General features: G+C 37.4%; 1 protein-coding gene across 3 annotated transcripts in view; it reads right to left on the bottom strand.

Moving 5' to 3' along the window:
- Positions 1 to 19,773, bottom strand: part of GBE1 (1,4-alpha-glucan branching enzyme 1) — a 284,943-nt gene that overhangs the window by 235,992 nt on the left and 29,178 nt on the right. Inside the window, exon 2 of one of the 3 annotated variants that reach the window (XM_082392428.1) lies at positions 19,715 to 19,766. The exons of the other annotated variants lie outside the window; for them this stretch is intronic. Within the exon in view, the coding sequence (XP_082248554.1) occupies positions 19,715 to 19,716 (2 nt within the window). The 5' untranslated portion in view covers positions 19,717 to 19,766. The remainder of the gene's footprint in view (positions 1 to 19,714; positions 19,767 to 19,773) is intronic. 3 annotated transcript variants of the gene reach the window in all.

Below are 19,773 nucleotides of genomic sequence, written 5' to 3' on the forward strand. Positions count from 1 at the left end.
ACTGGCAAGACCTCTTTTAAGTTATAAAAATCCAAGTTTCATATCTATATCCAACTATCTATCCATCTATCTATCTGTGTGTGTGTATACACACACACACACACACACAAAAGTCTTTTTTACATCCATTGACCTAACACAGACCAGACATAATAGGTCTGAAAGCAAAGAACAGCTTGGCAAGTGGAGTAGTCTGCTATATTGTCTGTATGTCTCAGTTTATTATTTTTCCAAATTACACATTTTATTCTTTTAAATATTTACCCAAATTGAGATTGAGATAAAGTATTTAAATGCTACTGAGCAACAATAATCTGTAGGTTTTGTAATGAAGTATAGATGTAAAACAACATTTTTAAATTTCACTTACCATATTATCAAGAGTCTCTGTGCCAAATTAAACTACTATACAAAGACCATAATGCTATAAGCAGATTTGAAAGAAAACCCAAAGTTAAATTCCATTCAAGTCTAGCTAAATCTGTTTGCTAATAAGGCCACCCTGATGCTTAATTTAATAGCCTATTCAACATCAGTAAAATGGATACTTTAAATTCATCTATAACTCATATTGCTTATGGGCAACAGTATTCTAGTTCAGTGCTCCCAAAATGCTCTGGCCAGATCACATAGTTGTACTGATAGTTAAAGCCTATTCATAATCAAAATTACTGGAATTGAGAACTCAAATAGGTTCCTCATCATTCATAGACCACCCTTTAAGGCTGGGTTCACAAAGAGTTTTGGCCAAACTGTCCCAATGGTATATTCATACAGCATTATAAATTTCTTTGCTGACATCTTCTCCCACCAAATTATAGATGCCATAAAGCCAAGGATCATCCTTTGTTTAATTTTACATCCTCAACGTCTATTACAGCGTCCATTAAGGAATAGGGACTATCGGGCACCTTCAAGATGGTGGAGGAGTAAGACGTGGAGATCACTTTCCTCCCACAAATACATCAAAACTACATCTACGTGTGGAACAACTCCTACAGAACACCTACTGAACGCCGGCAGAAGACCTCAGACTTCCCAAAAGGCAAGAAACTCCCCACAAACCTGGGTAGGGCAAAAGAAAAAAGGAAAAACAGAGACAAAAGAATAGGGACGGGACCTGCACCTCAGAGAGAGAGCTGTGAAAGAGGAAAAGTTTCCACACACTAGGAAGGCCCTTCACTGGTGGAGATGGGGGGGTGGGCAGGGGGGAACCTTTGGAGCCACAGAGGAGAGTGCAGCAACAGGGGTGCAGAGGGCAAAGCAGAGAGATTCCCACACAGAGGATCGGTGCCGACCAGCACTCACCAGCCCGAGAGGCTTGTCTGCTCACCGGCCAGGGTGGGTGGGGGCTGAGAGCTGAGGCTCCGGCTTCAGAGGTCAGATGCCAGGGAGAGGACTGGGGTTGGCTGCATAAACACAGCCTGAAGGGGGCTAGTATGCCACAGCTAGCTGGGAGGGAGTCCAGGAAAAAGTCTGGAACTGCCTAAGAGGCAAGAGACCATTGTTTTGGGGTGTGCGAGGAGAGGGGATTCAGAGAACCACCTAAACGAGCTCCAGAGATGGGCGCGAGCCACTGCTATCAGCGTGGACACCAGAGACTGGCATGAAACGCTAAGGCTGCTGCTGCAGCCACCAAGAAGCCTGTGTGCGAGCACAGGTCACTATCCACACCTCCCCTCCTGGGATCCTGTGCAGCCCGCCACTGCCAGGGTCCTGTGATCCAGGGACAACTTTCCCGGGAGAACACACAGAGTGGCTCAGGCTGTTGCAATGTCACGCCGGCCTCTGCCACTGCAGGCTCGTCCCGCATTCCGTAGCCCTCCCTCCCCCGAGCCTGAGTGAGCCAGAGCCCCCTAATCAGCCGCTCCTTTAACCCTGTCCTGTCTGAGTGGGGAACAGATGCCCTCTGGCGACCTACACACAGAGGCGGGGCCGAATCCAAAGCTGAACCCCAGGAGCTGTGCGAACAAAGAAGAGAAAGGGAAATTTCTCCCAGCAGCCTCAGGAGCAGTGGATTAAATCTCCACAATCAACTTGAAGTACCCTGCATCTCTGGAATACCTGAATAGACACGAATCATCCCGAAATTGAGGCGGTGGATTTGGGAACAACTGTAGACTTGGGGTTTGCTTTCTGCATCTAATTTGTTTCTGATATTATGTTTATCTAAGTTTAGTATTTAGAGCTTATTATCATTGGTAGATTGGTTTATTTATTTGGTTACACTCTTCCTTTTTTAATTTTTTAATATACATATGCATTTTTTTTTCCTTTTTGTGAGTGTGTATGTGATGCTTCTTTGTGTGATTTTGTCTGAATAGCTTCGCTTTTACCATTTGTCCTAGGGTTCTGACTGTTCATTTTTTTCTTTTTTTTCTTTTTTTTCTTTTTTTTTAGTATAGTTTTTAGCACTTGTTATCATTGGTGGATTTGTTTTTAGGTTTAGTTGCTCTCTTCTTTCTTTCTCGCTTTCTTTTTTTATTATTTATTTTTTTATCTTTAATAATTTTTTTCTATTTTAATAAATTTATTTTATTTTATTTATTTATTTTTTTCTTTCTTTCTTTCTTTCTTTCTTTCTTTCTTTCTTTCTTTCTTTCTATCTTTTCTTTCTCCCTTTTCTTCTGAGCTGTGTGGCTGACAGGGCCTTGGTGCTCTGGCTGGGTATCAGGCCTGAGCCTCTGAGGTGGGAGAGCTGAGTTCATGACATTGGTCCACCAGAGACCTCCCGGCCCCACATAATATCAAACGGCGAAAGCTCTCCCAGAGATCTCTATCTCAACGCTAAAACCCAGCTCCACTCAATGACCAGCAAGCTTCAGTGCTAGACACCATATGCCAAACAACTAGCAAGACAGGAACACAAACCCACCAAATAGCAGAGAAGATGCCTAAAATCATAAGTTCACAGACATCCCAAAACACAACACCGGACATGGTCCTGCCCACCAGAAAAACAAGATCCAGCCTCACCCACCAGAAAACACGCACCAGTCCCCTCCACAAGGAAGCCTACACAACTCACTGAACCAACCTTACCCACTGGGAGCAGACACAAAAACAATGGGAACTACGAACCTGCAGCCTGAGAAATGGAGATCCCAAACAGAGTAAGCTAAGCAAAATAAGAAGACAGAGAAATACACAGCAGATGAAGGAGCAAGGTAAAAACCCACCAGACCAAACAAATGAAGAGGAAATAGGCAGTCTACCTGAAAAAGAATTTAGAGTAACGATAGTAAAGACGATCCAAAATCTTGGAAATAGAATGGAGAAAATACAAGAAACGTTTAACAAGGACCTAGAAAAACTAAAGAGCAAACAAACAACGATGAACAACACAATAAATGAAATTAAAAATTCTCTAGAAGGAATCAATAGCAGAATAATGGAGGCAGAAGAACGGAAAAGTGACCTGGAAAATAAAAGAGTGGAAATAACTACCGCAAAGCAGAATAAAGAAAAAAGAATGAAAAGAATTGAGGACAATCTCAGAGACCTCTGGGACAACATTAAAAGCACTAACATTCGAATTACAGGGGTCCCATATGCAGAAGAGAAAAAAAAAAAAAGGACTAAGAAAATATTTGCAGAGATTATAGTTGAAAACTTCCCTAATAGGGGAAAGGAAATATTTAATCAAGTCCAGGAAGTACAGAGAATCCCATATAGGACAAATCCAAGGAGAAACATGCCAAGACACATATTAATCAAGCTATCAAAAATTAAATACAAAGAAAAAATATTAAAACCAGCAAGGAAAAGCAACAATTAACATACAAGGGAATCACCATAAGGTTAACAGCCGATTTCTCAGCAGAAACTCTGCAAGCCAGAAGGGAGTGGCAGGACATATTTGAAGTGATGAAAAGGGAAAACCTACAACCAAGATTACTCTAGACAGCAAGGATCTCATTCAGATTAGACGGAGAAATTAAAATCTTTACAGATAAGCAAGAGCTAAGAGAATTCAGCACCACCAAACCAGCTCTACAACAAATACTAAAGGAACTTTTCTAGGCAGGAAACACAAGAGAAGGAAAAGACCTACAATAACAAACCCAAAACAATTAAGAAAATGGGAATAGGAACATACATATCGATAATTACCTTAAATGTGAATGAATTAAATGCTCCAACCAAAAGACAAAGAGTGGCTGAATGGATAGAAAAAACATGACCAGTACATATGCTGTCTACAAGAGACCCACTTCAGATCTAGTGACACATACAGACTGAGAGTGAGGTGATGGAAAAAGATATTCCATGCAAATAGAAATCAAAAAAAAGCTGGAGTAGCAATTCTCATATCAGACAAAATGGACTTTAAAATAAAGACTACAAGAGACAAAGAAGGACACTACATAATGATCAGGGGATCAATCGAAGAAGAAGATAGAACAATTGTAAATATTTATGCACCCAACATAGGAGCACCTCAATACATAAGGCAAATGCTAACAGCCATAAAAGGGGAAATCAACAGTAATACAATCATAGTAGGGGACTTTAACACCACATTTTCACCAATGGACAGATCATCCAAAACGAAAATAAATAAGGAAACACAAGCTTTAAATGATACATTAAACAAGATGGACTTAATTGATATCTATAGGACACTCCATCCAAAAACAACAGATTACACTTTCTTCTCAAGTGTTCATGGAACATTCTCCAGGACAGATCATATCTTGGGTCACAAATCAAGCCTTGGTAAATCTAGGAAACTTGAAATTGTATCAAGTATCTTTTCTGACCAAAACGCTATGAGACCAGATATCAATTACAGGAAAAAAATCTGTGAAAAATACAAACACATGGAGGCTAAACAATACACTACTAAATAATGAAGAGATCACTGAAGAAATCAAAGAGGAAATCGAAAAATACCTAGAAACAAATGACAATGAAAACACGACGACCCAAAACCTATGGGATGCAGCAAAAGCAGTTCTAAGAGGGAAGTTTATAAAATCCTACCTCAAGAAACAAGAAACATCTCAGATAAACAAGCTAACCTCACACCTAAAGCAATTAGAGAAAGAAGAACAAAAAACCCCCAAAGTTACCAGAAGAAAAGAAATCATAAAGATCAGATCAGAAATAAATGAAAAAGAAATGAAGGAAACGATAGCAAATATCAATAAAACTAAAAGCTGGTTCTTTGAGAAGATAAACAAAATTGATAAACCATTAGCCAGACTCATCAAGAAAAAAAGGGAGAAGACTCAAATCAATAGAATTAGAAATGAAAAAGGAGAAATAACAACTGACACTGCAGAAATGCAAAGGATCATGAGAGATTACTACAAGCAACTCTATGCCAATAAAATGGACAACATGGAAGAAATGGACAAATTATTAGAAAAGCACAACTTTCCGAGAGTGAACCAGGAAGAAATAGAAAATATAAACAGACCAGTCACAAGCACTGAAATTGAAACTGGGATTAGAAATCTTCCAACAAACAAAAGCTCTGACCAGATGGCTTCACGGGCGAATTCTATCAAACATTTAGAGAAGATCTAACACCTATCCTTCTCAAACTCTTCCAGAATATAGCAGAGGGAGGAACACTCCCAAACTCATTCTACGAGGACACCATCACCCTGATACCAAAACCAGACAAAGATGCTACAAAAAAAGAAAACTACAGGCCAATATCACTGATGAACATAGATGCAAAAATCCTCAAAAAAATACTATCAAACAGAATCCAACAGCACATTAAAAGGATCCCACACCATGATCAAATGGGGTTAATCCCAGGAATGCAAGGATTCTTCAATATACACAAATCAATCAATGTGATACACCATATTAAAAAACTGAAGGAGAAAAACCATATGATCATCTCAATAGATGCAGAAAAAGCTTCTAACAAAATTCAACACCCACTTATGTTAAGAACCCTCCAGAAAGTAGGCATAGAGGGAACTTACCTCAACATAATAAAGGCCATATATGACAAACCCACAGCCAACATCGTTCTCAATGGTGAAAAACTGAAACCATTTCCACTAAGATCAGGAAAAAGACAAGGTTGCCCACTCTCACCACTATTATTCAACATAGTTTTGGAAGTTTTAGCCACAGCAATCAGAGAAGAAAAAGAAATAAAAGGAATCCAAATCAGAAAAGAAGAGGTAAAACTGTCACTGTTTGCAGATGACATGATAGTATACATAGAGAATACTAAAGATGTTACCACAAAACTACTAGAGCGAATCAATGAATTTGGTAAAGTAGCAGGATACAAAATTAATATACAGAAATCTCTTGCATTCCTATACACTAATGATGAAAAATCTGAAACAGAAATTAAGGAAACACTCCCATGTACCACTGCAACAAAAAGAATAAAATACCTAGGAATAAACCTACCTAAGGAGACAAAAGACCTGTATGCAGAAAACTATAAAACACTGATGAAAGAAATTAAAGATGATACAAACAGATGGAGAGATACACCATGTTTTTGGATTGGAAGACTCAACATAGTGAAAATGACTCTACTACCCAAAGCAATCTACAGATTCGATGCAATCCCTATCAAACTACCAATGGCATTTTTCACAGAACTAGAACAAAAAATTTCACTATTTGTATGGAAACACAAAAGACCCCGAATAGCCAAAGCAATCCTGAAAAAGAAAAACGGAGCTGGAGGAATCAGTCTCCCGGATTTCAGACTATACTGCAAAGCTACAGTAATCAAGACAGTATGGTACTGACACAAAAACAGAAATTAAGATCAATGGAAGAGGACAGAAAGCCCAGAGATAAGTCCATGCACATATGGTCACCTTATATTTGATAAAGAAGGCAAGAATATACAATGGAGAGAAGACAGCCTCTTCAATAACCGGTGCTGGGAAAATTGGACAGCTACCTGTAAAAGAATGAAATTAGAACACTCCCTAACACCATACACAAAAATAAGCTCAAAATGGATTAAAGACCTAAATGTAAGGCCAGACACTATCAAACTCTTAGAGGAAAACATAGGCAGAACACTCTATGACATAAATCACAGCAAGATCCTTTTTGACCCAGCTCCTAGAGAAATGGAAATAAAAACAAAAATAAACAAATGGGACCTAATGAAACTTAAAAGCTTTTGCACAGCAAAGGAAACCATAAACAAGACAAAAAGACAGCCCTCAGAATGGGAGAAAATATTTGCCAATGAAGTAACAGACAAAGGATTGATCTCCAAAATTTACAAGCAGCTCATGCAGCTCAATATCAAAAAAAAAACAAACAACCCAATCCAAAAATGTGCAGAAGACCTAAATAGACATTTCTTCAAAGAAGATATACAGATTGCCAACAAACACATGAAAGGATGCTCAACATCACTAATCATTAGAGAAATGCAAATCAAAACTACTGTGAGGTATCACCTCACACCAGTCAGAATGGCCATCATCAAAAAGTCTACAAACAATAAATGCTGGAAAGGGTGTGAAGAAAAGGGAACCCTCTTGCACTGTTGGTGGGAATGTAAATTGATACAGCCACTATGGAGAACAGTATGGAGGTTCCTTAAAAAACTAAAAATAGAGCTACCGTATTACCCAGCATTCTCACTACTGGGCGTATACCCTGAGAAAACCATAATTCAAAAAGAGTCATGTACCACAATGTTCACTGCAGCTCTATTTACAATAGCCAGGACATGGAAGCAACCTAAGTGTCCATTGACAGTTGAATGGATAAAGAATATGTGGCACATGTATACAATGGAATATTACTCAGCAATAAAAAGAAACGAAATTGAGTTATTTATAGTGAGGTGGGTGGACCTAGAGTCTGTCATACAGAGTGAAGTTAAGTCAGAAAGAGAAAAACAAATACAGTATGCTAACACATATATATGGAATCTAAAAAAAAAAAAGGTTCTGTAAAACCTAGGGGTAGGACAGGAATAAAGATGCAGATGTAGAGAATGGACTTCAGGACATGGGGAGGGGGAAGGGTAAGCTGAGATGAAGTGAGAGAGTGGCATGGACTTGTATATACTACCAAATGTAACATAGATAGCTAGTGGGAAGCAGCCGCATGGCACAGGGAGATCAGCTCGGTGCTTTGCGACCACCTAGAGGGGTGGGATATGGAGGGTGGGAGGGAGACACAAGAGGGAGGAGATCTGGGGATATATGTATATGTATAGCTGATTCACTTTGTTATAAAGCAGAAACTAACACACCATTGTAAAACAATTATACTCCAATAAAGATGTTAAAAAAAAAAAAAAAAGAAATAGGGACTGAACAAATGGTTCCCTATGTTTCACGATGGGGCATCTCTAATAGTACAAAACGTCAACAACCTTGGGTGATTTTAATGGTATTTGCTACCTATTACATAGCACTTACTATGTACCTAGTATTGTGTTAAGTGCTCTACAAACAAGATCTCATTTAATAATCGCAATTCTATGTGTTGAAAATTCTATACTTATTACACAAATGAGGAACCCAAGGATCAGGGACCTTAAGTAACTTGATCAAGATGGCTCAGCAAGTTATTGGAAGAACCGGAATTTTAAGAGATAGAATTCTATGTAAAGGTATCTTAAAAATGGTTATAACATAATAGTGACTTATAACAATGGTTAATATATTGCCTATACATTCAAATCAATTTCAAATCCCCTTTAAGAATTCCCAAAGTTCATGTGGAATATTTTAGCTATAAGTATTAATATTCACGCATAATATCTTTAAATTTTTGAGCACCCCCATGCATATCACAGATATGATTTTAATGAATATGTATGCTATACCATCCATGAAATATTAAGAAGTGTTAAATTATAATTAAGAAGTGTTAAGTCTATATTCATTCATAAAAATGCTAACTATACCTTGTTAAGTGAAAAAGAATCAAGTTTAAAATGTGTTTTTTTGTTTAATTATGAATGTACATTAATGCATAGAAAAGTACCTCAAAGATTATACAGCAAAATATTACCCATGATCTCCAAATAATGAGGTTATGAATGATTTTTCTGAATTTTTATCTTTATGTTTTTCAACTATAAACATGCAAAGACAACAGAATATGAAGTAAATTATGAAAGAATCTATAATATAATTATTATTTTAAAGTTTACTGTTTAAAAGTTCTAAGAGCATATGTAATCCAACTGTCTACTTTAACAAAAGTTTGAAAGAATATTTGTTGGAAAGCAAACGAAAGAGGGACAGGGGGACAACCAAATAATGAAAACTTAAATCTCATTAGCTCTTCTACTATTCAAATCACTATAATAGAAGGTATAACTCTCCTGACTCAACAAGACCATTTGCTACCACTGATAGCGCTGCTGAAATGAAGTGTCTGAAGCCCTTTAACGCCTTGAAGCTGACTCCCCCTGTACATATTTTTCCCACCCCCTCTAATCCAGTTATTAATTCATTCAAAAAATGTTTAGTCTCTCTCTATATATAATGATCTCATACATGAATATATATACTCTCCTACTTTAAATGTCCAACACCTAATCAGGTACCTAACAACAACAGGCACTCCTGAATAAAATCTCTCTTGAACTAAATAGAAAAAGAATAAAATTTGGTGCCTGTCTTCAAGAAAATCCCAGTTTGGTAGGGCTCCTTAGCATTCTTTGCTTGCAGCATCATTTCTTCAAGGATATGACCTATCACAATCTTCCTGACACGTCCATACTCACTCTCAAAATGTCAACCCCACCCCATCCCAGAAACTAACACAAATCCTCAGTGTTAAATAAATGTAATTTTTAAAACGAGGACTGCAATATCAAAAGTGCCATATTTAAATAAAAACTATCACCTACAGGATAAAAAAATAAATAAACCATTCAATTTTTCACCTTATTTTTTTTCTTAAAAAACAGTGCAATACATCTTAAATTACTTCACTGCCTGTTGCACAGAGAGTCCCAGTGATAGAGCTATTTTATTATTGTTTGCTTCAATACCTATTTCCCTCCTTTCTTCTGACTTCCAGCAACATTCTCAAAACCATGCTTACAAACAATAAATACTAAAAGCAGTGGCACTGAAGCATGACATACTCATTCTCTTCGAAGACTGGTTACTACCAGAGCACAAAAGTCCAGCTCTGCACCCTCATGAGCAACATTATTTCTATTTAAAAACTCCCAGAGAAGACAGAGGCAGCCATGTAATTATGTATCTGCAGCCACTCAATCTGCCCAGCCTCCTGCTTATTAGACAGTGTGCAGGACTATGGAAAACATTAGTCAATCGGTCTCACAGGTCTCACAAATCAACTCCAAAATCAAAGCCGGAGCTTTGGTTGTGTGTTTGCTTGTTTTGCTTTCTTTGTTTTATTTCTCATCCCGGGAAAACACTAAGTTTCAAATTCCCTCCCTTTAACTTGCTACTAGAATGAACACCTAAACAATAATTGTACCCCATCAAGAACTGGGCAGCTCAACAACTGCTGAGAAAAGTATGTTTGACATTTTTCTCCACAAGACTCCATTCTCAGTTCCTGTACCGGTTCAGTGAACATGGCTATAATTGAGAGAAGTCCAAATGCCAGGAAAGAGTCATCCTTCAGGAAATATATATGTATATATTTAACATATTTTATACAGCTCACTTTAAGTGAAACTATATTTTTTTTTCCAAATTCATATCAAAAAAATAGTATTTGGCAGCATTTTCTTATTAACATTCTAAATTTTAAAAATGAGAATGCTTCCAAGTATGATAATAAGTAAATTATGATATGGTTCACTAATTATTTCCTATAGTTCCGTGGTACCAAGATGTAACTTAAAATTCTAGTTTTTAACCAGAATCTCCCACTCTCCAAGATTTTTTTAGTAAATAAAAAGAATCAAAGATTTTTCAGGACAGAAAAAATCTTTTCCCTTGTTCAAGGGGGAAAAAAAAGCTAAAATCCTCAACCAATTACAAAATAAGTAGTCCAAAATAAAATTCTATGTCCAGTTTCCACAGCTCCTCTACATAGTTCCAAAACCCCTTTGTAGTCCCAACACCTCAGGTTAGCAAACAGAGATTTAATGATTTCATATGTATATGTGAAAATGAGGTATTTTCCACTGAAAGAAAAGCAGTTCATTCATTGGAAGCAAAAATTTATTTTTTTTGAGGATAAAAAATACAAATCTAAAATTTGAAAAAAGTGAAAAATCCCTTCATATCCAAATACTCTAAAACCAATACTAATACTAACTTTAGGCACTTGAGTAACATAAATTCTCTAAAGCCAACGAATGCATTTTAACTTTAATTTCCGAAAAGTATTTCTGTAAGTGTTACTCCTCCTGCATCCAACTCAACTGGATTACAATCAAGATTTTTAAGATACTGGCTGAAATACCTGTTACTGGACCTAATTTCTGGCAATAAGGCCCAGAAATAGGCATATAAAAAATTTTTCACGTCACTATTATGCACATCAAACTGTTTTAAGTGTCTCCTGGTGGGTACACTGCTTCTTAAAGTTACTTGAACTCATAATCAAGAAGATTTTTTTTTTTTTTTGCCTCTTTAAAAGAATAAGATGGATCATATCAAGAATTCAAATTTACCTGATGTTCCAGTTTTTGGAAAATCCAAATATATTTATTTTTCATAAGATCATATTTCTCCTATCAGGATATATGATATCTAACAACACATCTCCCTTCAGAATATTTTTTGTACTAAAAGTGACCTCAGGATTCTCCTGAGACACATCAGGATTGAGAATACATATGAGAAATGCCCTTCTCTAAAGGAGGCGGCCTTCAGTTTCTTTTTAAGAACAATGAGATGTTCATCTCAGGACATGAAGAGGCAGAGATGGCTCAAAGAGTTATATATAGATGTTGCTAAGCAACCTTGGGGCTTTACGTGAGTTATGTTTCAAGCTTGTATCAACTAGAGGGATTATTCCAAACGTCCCAGTGGTATTCCCCAGAGCTGATGATGCTCCCTTAGTTTTGGGCACCAAAGTGATGCCGCACAGCTAGGATACTTGGCTATGCCTTGGTGACTTCAGTGACAAGTGGCAAGGGAGATGAAGGGGTACCGGTGGGGGGTTTCTGGTCCCTTTTGTTCTCTTCCCTAAGGCAGAAATGATGCCCATGGTGATATCCAAATCAACCAGATTATTAAATTGAGGCACTTCAATGGGCAGGATACTTGGTATTCTTCAATAAAAATATGAAAACACAAACCATGCTGAATTCCTGGGCAAAATGCTCTTCAAATCAGAATTCTTCAAATGTCACACATCTTTTCCCTTGATGCAATATGTGTAACATCTCCCAAAAGGAAACCCACAGATCTTATCATTATTTGAGAACAAACAAAAGTCACAAATTAGTACTCTATTATGAGAAAAAGGGAAAAAAAATCATTAATTATGTGGTGAGTGTTAGAGAATCTTTAAGCCAATAGACGGGAATTTGACCAAGGCATCCCCAGAAAAATAAACTACTTTTTATGATGTGTTATCAGTCCAGACATGTTAATTTTCTATACTTAAATGTTTAGAGATGAGTAATTTTTGAATCACCTGCCATTACATAATCCTTGCATAACACAAAGCCAAATATCTCCAATTTAGTTCTTCATTTGATGAGACACTTTAACAATTTTTAAGCTAAAGTACAAAAGGGAATACGAATGTCAATATAAAATGAGACTCCTAGCAAAAATAGGAAAAAAAGTAGGCAGTATATTTTTAAATATCTTTTGGAAGATAAATTCATGCTGAATAAATTGAAGTGACATTTGGTTTCTCATAAATTCCAGCCTGTCCTGATAGCCTCCAAAGTAACATATTCTTAAATGTAGCCTTTTTTTCACTAAAACTGACACCTAGCCAGAATTGTCCAGGCATAAGATTATTTTTAAAGATGCTCATAGGATAAATAGACTCATATTAACTAATTATATAGAATTATCAATTAACCTCCCAGTTAACACAGAGTTACCAATAAAAATTAGTTTCCTGGCAGTATCTGTTTTATTTGTGTATAGATTAGCTGTTAGATCACAAACATTATAAAACATTGCAAATGAGCCAAAAGATATAATAATACTAAGGGGAAAAAGGAATGATATCAAAACTTTCTGAATTTAAAACGTCTCACTGAGCAAGAATCTGCCTCATATAAAATATAGAAACAAAGACATCGGTCACCCTAAAGATAGTTAAATGTATTCAAAGTAATTTAAACTTTAGAAAAAAAATACAAAATTTAGTAATTTATGAAGTAGAAACTCTACAGGTGGGGGAGAGGAGGAACTATAACAATGCAATAGAAATCGATTTATCCCAATTACATTCATATGCTTTCTAATTACCTTGGCCATAGACCTATCTCAACATAGATAGTTCATGGAAATAATACAAAATCACCTCAACCAATTTTTCCTCTAAAGAGAAGAAACAGGCAGGTATTAAAAGAAAAATACTGAAAATAGTCAATCTGGCTAGCAGTGAATTACCAGTCTAGTCTCAAGCTAACACCTTTAGTTTAGCCATATATTGCAATAGAATCTACAATAGAAATACATCCTAATTAATACTTGGCCATCTAAAGAAAAGATAAAAAAGGAAGGAAGGAAGGGAGGAAGGGAGGAAGGAAGGGAGGGAGGGAGGGAGGGAAGAAATAAATGTTCCAAAGAAAATGGCACAATATGAAAAACCACTATTATGAAATTAATTCTAAATCAAATCTTTACTGATGCCCTCTTAAAAAGATATATAATAACAAAAGAAGTGATTAAATGTTTATCATTAAAAATGTGAGGAAATTCTTTAAAGTATTCAAAATATGTAGAATATCTTCCATTTTTCCCCTCCAAATTCACCATCCAACCTTTTCCACCCTAACTTCAAGAAGCTGATGTATGTGGGCTGCATTAAAGGGAACCCATGCCCTTCTCAGCAGACAACTGCTCTCCAATTGAAAAGCAGTTCCAGCTTACTACTAGGTACCAGTAGAAATTAACCACCTGCCCATTAACATCAAGTGACTATGAGATTTGAACTGCCCATGTTGAGAATTGGATGTTATCTGTTCCACCAAACCTTTAAAACGGACATGCAGAAAGGAATTCCATTACAAAACAGAAGTGGTAATACACAAGACCAAACCCAAGCAGGTCCTGAAAGCAAAAGTAAACTAAACTACACAAACAAGTGACTCAGACTACCAAGGCACTTGCTGCTACTGTGTTACTGCCTCTCTCTAAATCCACGTTTGGCCTCAATGGGAGCTCCTGATGGCTAAGAAACAGAGGAGGAAAATGCATAAGCCTGCATAATGGATGCATCTGAACAGTATGCTTGCATAGTTAGAAGTATACTACAACTCCACTCAGTGGTAACCTTCTAAGTGAGCGAACTGGGTTGTACATCTGGTTTTCCACTTGGAGTGGAACAAGAAGTAACTAGAAGTATAGTTCGACACTGACTTACAGGCTAGCAACTACTACATGGTCTGGCCAGCAACGTATAAACTTGGAAACACAGAAATTTAAAAATCGGTGACAGAGAGGTATGTTGATTGACCTCTAGGAATAGGTACAAGAGTATGTTGATATCCTGTTCCATGTAAATGCCCATCATAGAACATGCATGAAGGGGTAGGCTCTTAAACACCAAGTGAACAAGTTGACCCATTCAGAAGATGTCAGTCAGCCATTTTCCCCAGTGAATACAGCCCTTGCTCATGTACAAAGTTGCTACAGTGGCAGGAATGTATGCTATACATGGATTCAACAACATGGTCTTCCCCTCATCAAAGCTAATCTGGCTACCACCTATGCTGAGTATGCAGCCAGCCAAGAGCAAGCTGGCCCCCTAAGCCCCTAGAATGTTACCATTCTCTGGGCTGATCAACTAACTACTTGGTAGCAGAGTTGATTTCATTGGACAAGGAGGTGCAGCACATTCTGGGTATAGATTTGTCTTTGATGTTTCCACTAGTCTCACCATTCATGAACTTATACTTTATCAACTGCCATATTGGATGACACAATAGCGCCTCTGACCAGAGTGCATATTATACAGATAATGAGCTTACACTTAGGCAATTCACTTGTAGTATTACCAGATGTTTCATCACCCCAAACATCCTTTTCCACCCTTTATAAAATGGTACAACGGCCTGTTGAAGGCTCAGTTATGATGACATTTGGTAGGCAATGGACTGAGAGCTTGAGGTACCGTGCTGTGAGATACAGTATATGCTTTAAATTAGCAGCCAAGATATAGTGTTATCTCCCCATAGGCAGAATACAGGTCCAGGAATCAAATGGAGGAGGTGAGTGTAGCCTCTCTCAGTATCATATCTGACAAGGTACAGGAAGAATTTTGCTTCACACTGGGATTTTAGGCTCAGTGTGTTTAGAGGTACCAGTTCTCAAAGAGGAAATTCTTCCACCAAGAAATATGGTTATATTTTCAACTAATTGAAAGCTAAGACTACTCTCTAGCCATTTTGTGGTCTTTGTGCTACCAAGCCATGGGAAGAAGAGGAGGAAATTGAGATACAGTTTCACAATGGAGGCCAAGGAATATACTGGGAAGCCTCATGGTCCCAGTAAGGGACAACCCAATAAAAACAAAACCACCGAGGACTCAGATCCTACAAAAATGAACCTCATAAAGGTTCCCATAAAGGTTCTTCTTGCAAATAACCCCATCTAGCCAAGGTGGAGGGTGATGGGTAGTATAAGGAGGCATCTATGATTACAATGGGACCTGCAGCAGCTATGCTTTGTACCACTTAATCATATATTTTCTTTCTTTTTTCCTCTGTGCTATCTTATTTGAAGAATAAGAAGAATTTGAAGAATAATATCTTAAGTGAAGAATATTAGCATTGACTAATGCTTTATATTTCAGTGAGGATATGACCAGTTTGACATCACCTGATGATAAAACATCTAACAGGACTTTGTGCATTGCCTGTGTTGGAATCACAAACTTTTTACCTTAAAAAACATAAGAGGGGCTTCCCTGGTGGCGCAGTGGTTGAGAATCTGCCTGCCAATGCAGGGGACGCGGGTTCGAGCCCTGGTCTGGGAAGATCCCACATGCCGCGGAGCAACTTGGCCCATGAGCCACAATTACTGAGCCTGCGCGTCTGGAGCCTGTGTTCGGCAACGAGAGGCCGCGATAGTGAGAGGCCCGCGCACCGCGATGAAGAGTGGCCCCCGCACCGCGATGAAGAGTGGCCCCTGCTTGCCACGACTAGAGAAAGCTCTCACACAGAAACGAAGACCCAACACAGCCATACATACATACATACATACATAAAAAGAATGTAAGCAGACAAGAATAGCATTTTAAAAAATAAATAAATAAAAAATTTAAAAAAAAACAAAAAACATAAGAGTGTATGCCCAGAGGCAAAAAGGGCAGACTATGCCAGACTTCTTTCATTTGTCCCTGCAGGCCCATTCTCCATCATTCTGCACAGTGTTCTCTGCCCCAAAAATATGACCTGTATGGACTATATCAGCAGACTTCTGGTGTCCAGTGGGTCTGGTCATTGAAGAGATCCAGGAAGACATCACAGACAGAAAGGTCAGTAAATCAGGATACTTGTTCTCCAGGCTTCCTCCTTGCAATTGAGTTGACTCTGTCCCTGGACCAAAGACCACTGTCCTTCTCAAAACAGATGACTCTACATGATATTCTCCTTTGTGATTATATTAACTGCCCCTTCCATTATTCCTTCAGGGCTACAGATGGTAGTAACTCAGAAGCTAAGTCCCTGGTCACCGTATTATCCACTGTGGTTTCCCTACTACCATATCTTTATAAATAAATCATCCTCAGATTATACTGTTTTGATTGCCATCTGTTTCCTGTGGCAGCCCTGACAGATATAAGTCTAAAAACTTACCTTTACCCCCAAATAAACTAATTTTTATTTCTAATCACTCTACAGGAAATAATAGGAAGAACAAAAACAAAACAATAACATACAAAAAACTTTTTAGGTATACTGCTTATAGCACCATGAAGACAACTGTCTGATTTATTTGTTTATTACTATAGCCCAGCACCTAACACAATGTCTGACATACAGTCAGCATTAAAACATAGCTTTTAAATCAATGAATATACATAAACACTATGAGAATTGCAGGGATCCAAGTCAATAAGTAAAATGAAATAGAAAGCCTGCTATTAATCAACATAATTATCACTCACAAACAGGACATTAGACTACAACACAGCACCTTTTATATTAGGCAAACATACACAGCAAGCCCATTTCTATCCAGAATAATAACTAAAATCACAGATTCAACTATATTAAAAAATATTCCAAATAAATGTGGTCATTGCTCCTACCATCTATGAGATTTAAACACATTTAAATCTGCAAGCTACAAATAGTGACACCCAAGTTCTAGTACTGTTCCTGTAACTAGATGACAGCTGCAGCCAAGGTCACTTAAATTCTTCCCTATTGTTGATGTCAAAAACCTCAGAAACATCCTTAATTCCTCTCTTTATCTCATATCCAATCCATTAGGAGGTGCTTTTGAATCAATTTTTATAATAAATCCAAAATGCAATCACTTTTTACTACCTCCATTGCCACAGTAAGGGTCAAACCACCATCATCTCTCACCCAGATTATGCAAGAGCCAAAACTCGTCTTCCTGCTTACATCTTTGCTTCCTACAATCTTTTACAATACAGCCACTCAGAGTAATTGTAATGATTAATTTTATAAGTCAACTTGAATGAACCATGGGGTACCCAAATATCTGCCTAACATTATTTCTGAGTGTCTGTGAGAATGTTTCCAGATGAGATTAGCATTTGAACCAGTAGACTTAGTAAAACAGATTGCCCTCCACAATGTGAGTAGGCATCTTTCGATCCTTTGAGAGCGTGAATAGAACAGAAACGCGGAGGAAGGGAGAATTCGCTCTCTCTGCCTGACTGCAGAGCTAGGGCATCGGTCTTCTGCCTTTGGACTAAGACATAACATCTGCACTCCTGGTTCTCAGGCCTTTGGAGTTGGACTAGAACTTATCCCATCTGTTCTCCTAGTTCTTAGAACTTTGTACTTGGACTGCAACTAAAACACCAGCTTTCCTGGGCCTCCAGCTTGCAGACAGCAGATGGGGGGACTTCTCAACCTATATAATCACATAAGCAATCTCCTCAAAATAAATCTTCATGTGTGTGTTTATGTGTGTTTGTGTATGTTGATCTGTTTCTCTGCAGAACTCTGAATAATGCAGTAATCCTTTTAAATCATAAGTAAGATCATGTAATTTCTCTGCTTAAAACTCTCCAGTGGCTCCCCATCTCACTCACACTGAAAGCCAACCAGTCTTTACAGTAATCCACAAGCACTTGTATATTCTGAGACTTAAGCAGTTTTCTTTCTTATGCCATTTCTTTCTGCTCTGTCCCTAACTCACTATTCCAAACAAACTGTTCTTTTTCCACTTTCCTGAATACTCCAGACAAATCCCTGCCTAAGGGCTTCTGCAATGGCCATTTCCTCTGTGTGGAAAGCTCTTCCACAGATATCTGCACAACTAATTCCCCTTCAGGTCTTTGCCCAAATGCCAGATTCTCTCAGTAGTTCTGACCTTAAAAAAAAAGCCTGTTCAAAACTTCCCCTTCATTCCAGTGTTCCTTATATTTCTCCCTGTTTTCTTTTTGCCATAGCATTTATCATCCAATATGGGTTAGGTTTATTATGTATCACTTGTCTCCTGCTTTGAGAAAGTAAGCTCCTCAAACTTATGGATTTTAGTCTGTTTTGTTCACTCTTAGATTCCAAATCCCTGTAACGGTAATTGACGGATAGTAGACTCTAAATAAATTGCTGAAATGGATTCTATTTCCTTACTTGAACAAAGGGTAAGAGCTGGACAAATCTGCCTCTCTTACCTATAAAAGTATTTATTTTCTGTAGTCATCTGTTACTTTACTAAATATAAATAAGATTTTACTCATTAATAGCATTAGGTATAATCAAGTATAAAATATTTGCGGATAGAAATATCCTGATTTATTTCTAAAGTTTTCCAAACTAACTTTTATTCTCATTTTTACATACAAGTCATTAAACAATAGAGTTGTATTTTTAAACACCACAGTAATTTTTACATTTGGGTGTATATATGTATAAAATAAATACACTAAATTCCATAAAGTTTTTTTTCTAGTAGACAAACAACAAAAAATAACCACTATTCAAAAACAAAGTTCAAGTCAAAAAGCTACAGAAGTTTGTATTTCAGAGGTCTGCTACTGTGTAAGTTGTTCAAAGTGAATTTCCTCTTTTCAAATTAATATGGAGTTCTTTGTTTTTCTTTATTTAAATACCATTCATTTGGAGAATCAAAAAAAACCCTATAGACTCAGAGACGTGTTAAACCAATATTTGAACACTGTATTTAGATAAGTTTTGCAGAATTACCAGATTAAAGCACAGAGTTCACCATCTACTTTCTGGTATGTATGAGTCTCACTAAGGCATCTAGACTACTTGTTACTCCTTGCTCATCAGATACAAAAAGCATGATGGCTTTAGTACAGTATACTGGCCCATGATGATGTTCTCTAGATATTCAGATGATTAAGTTCTGTATTAGTCTAGACTCTCCAGAAATACAGAACCAATAGGAGATATATAGATATTTATTAAAGAGATTTATTAAAGGAATTGACTTACATGGTTACGTGGTTATGGAGACTGAGAAGGCCCGAGATCTACAGTCAGCAAGCTGAAGA

Source organism: Balaenoptera borealis (assembly GCF_965194805.1).
Source record: "Balaenoptera borealis genome assembly, chromosome: 5".
Lineage (NCBI taxonomy): Eukaryota > Metazoa > Chordata > Mammalia > Artiodactyla > Balaenopteridae > Balaenoptera > Balaenoptera borealis.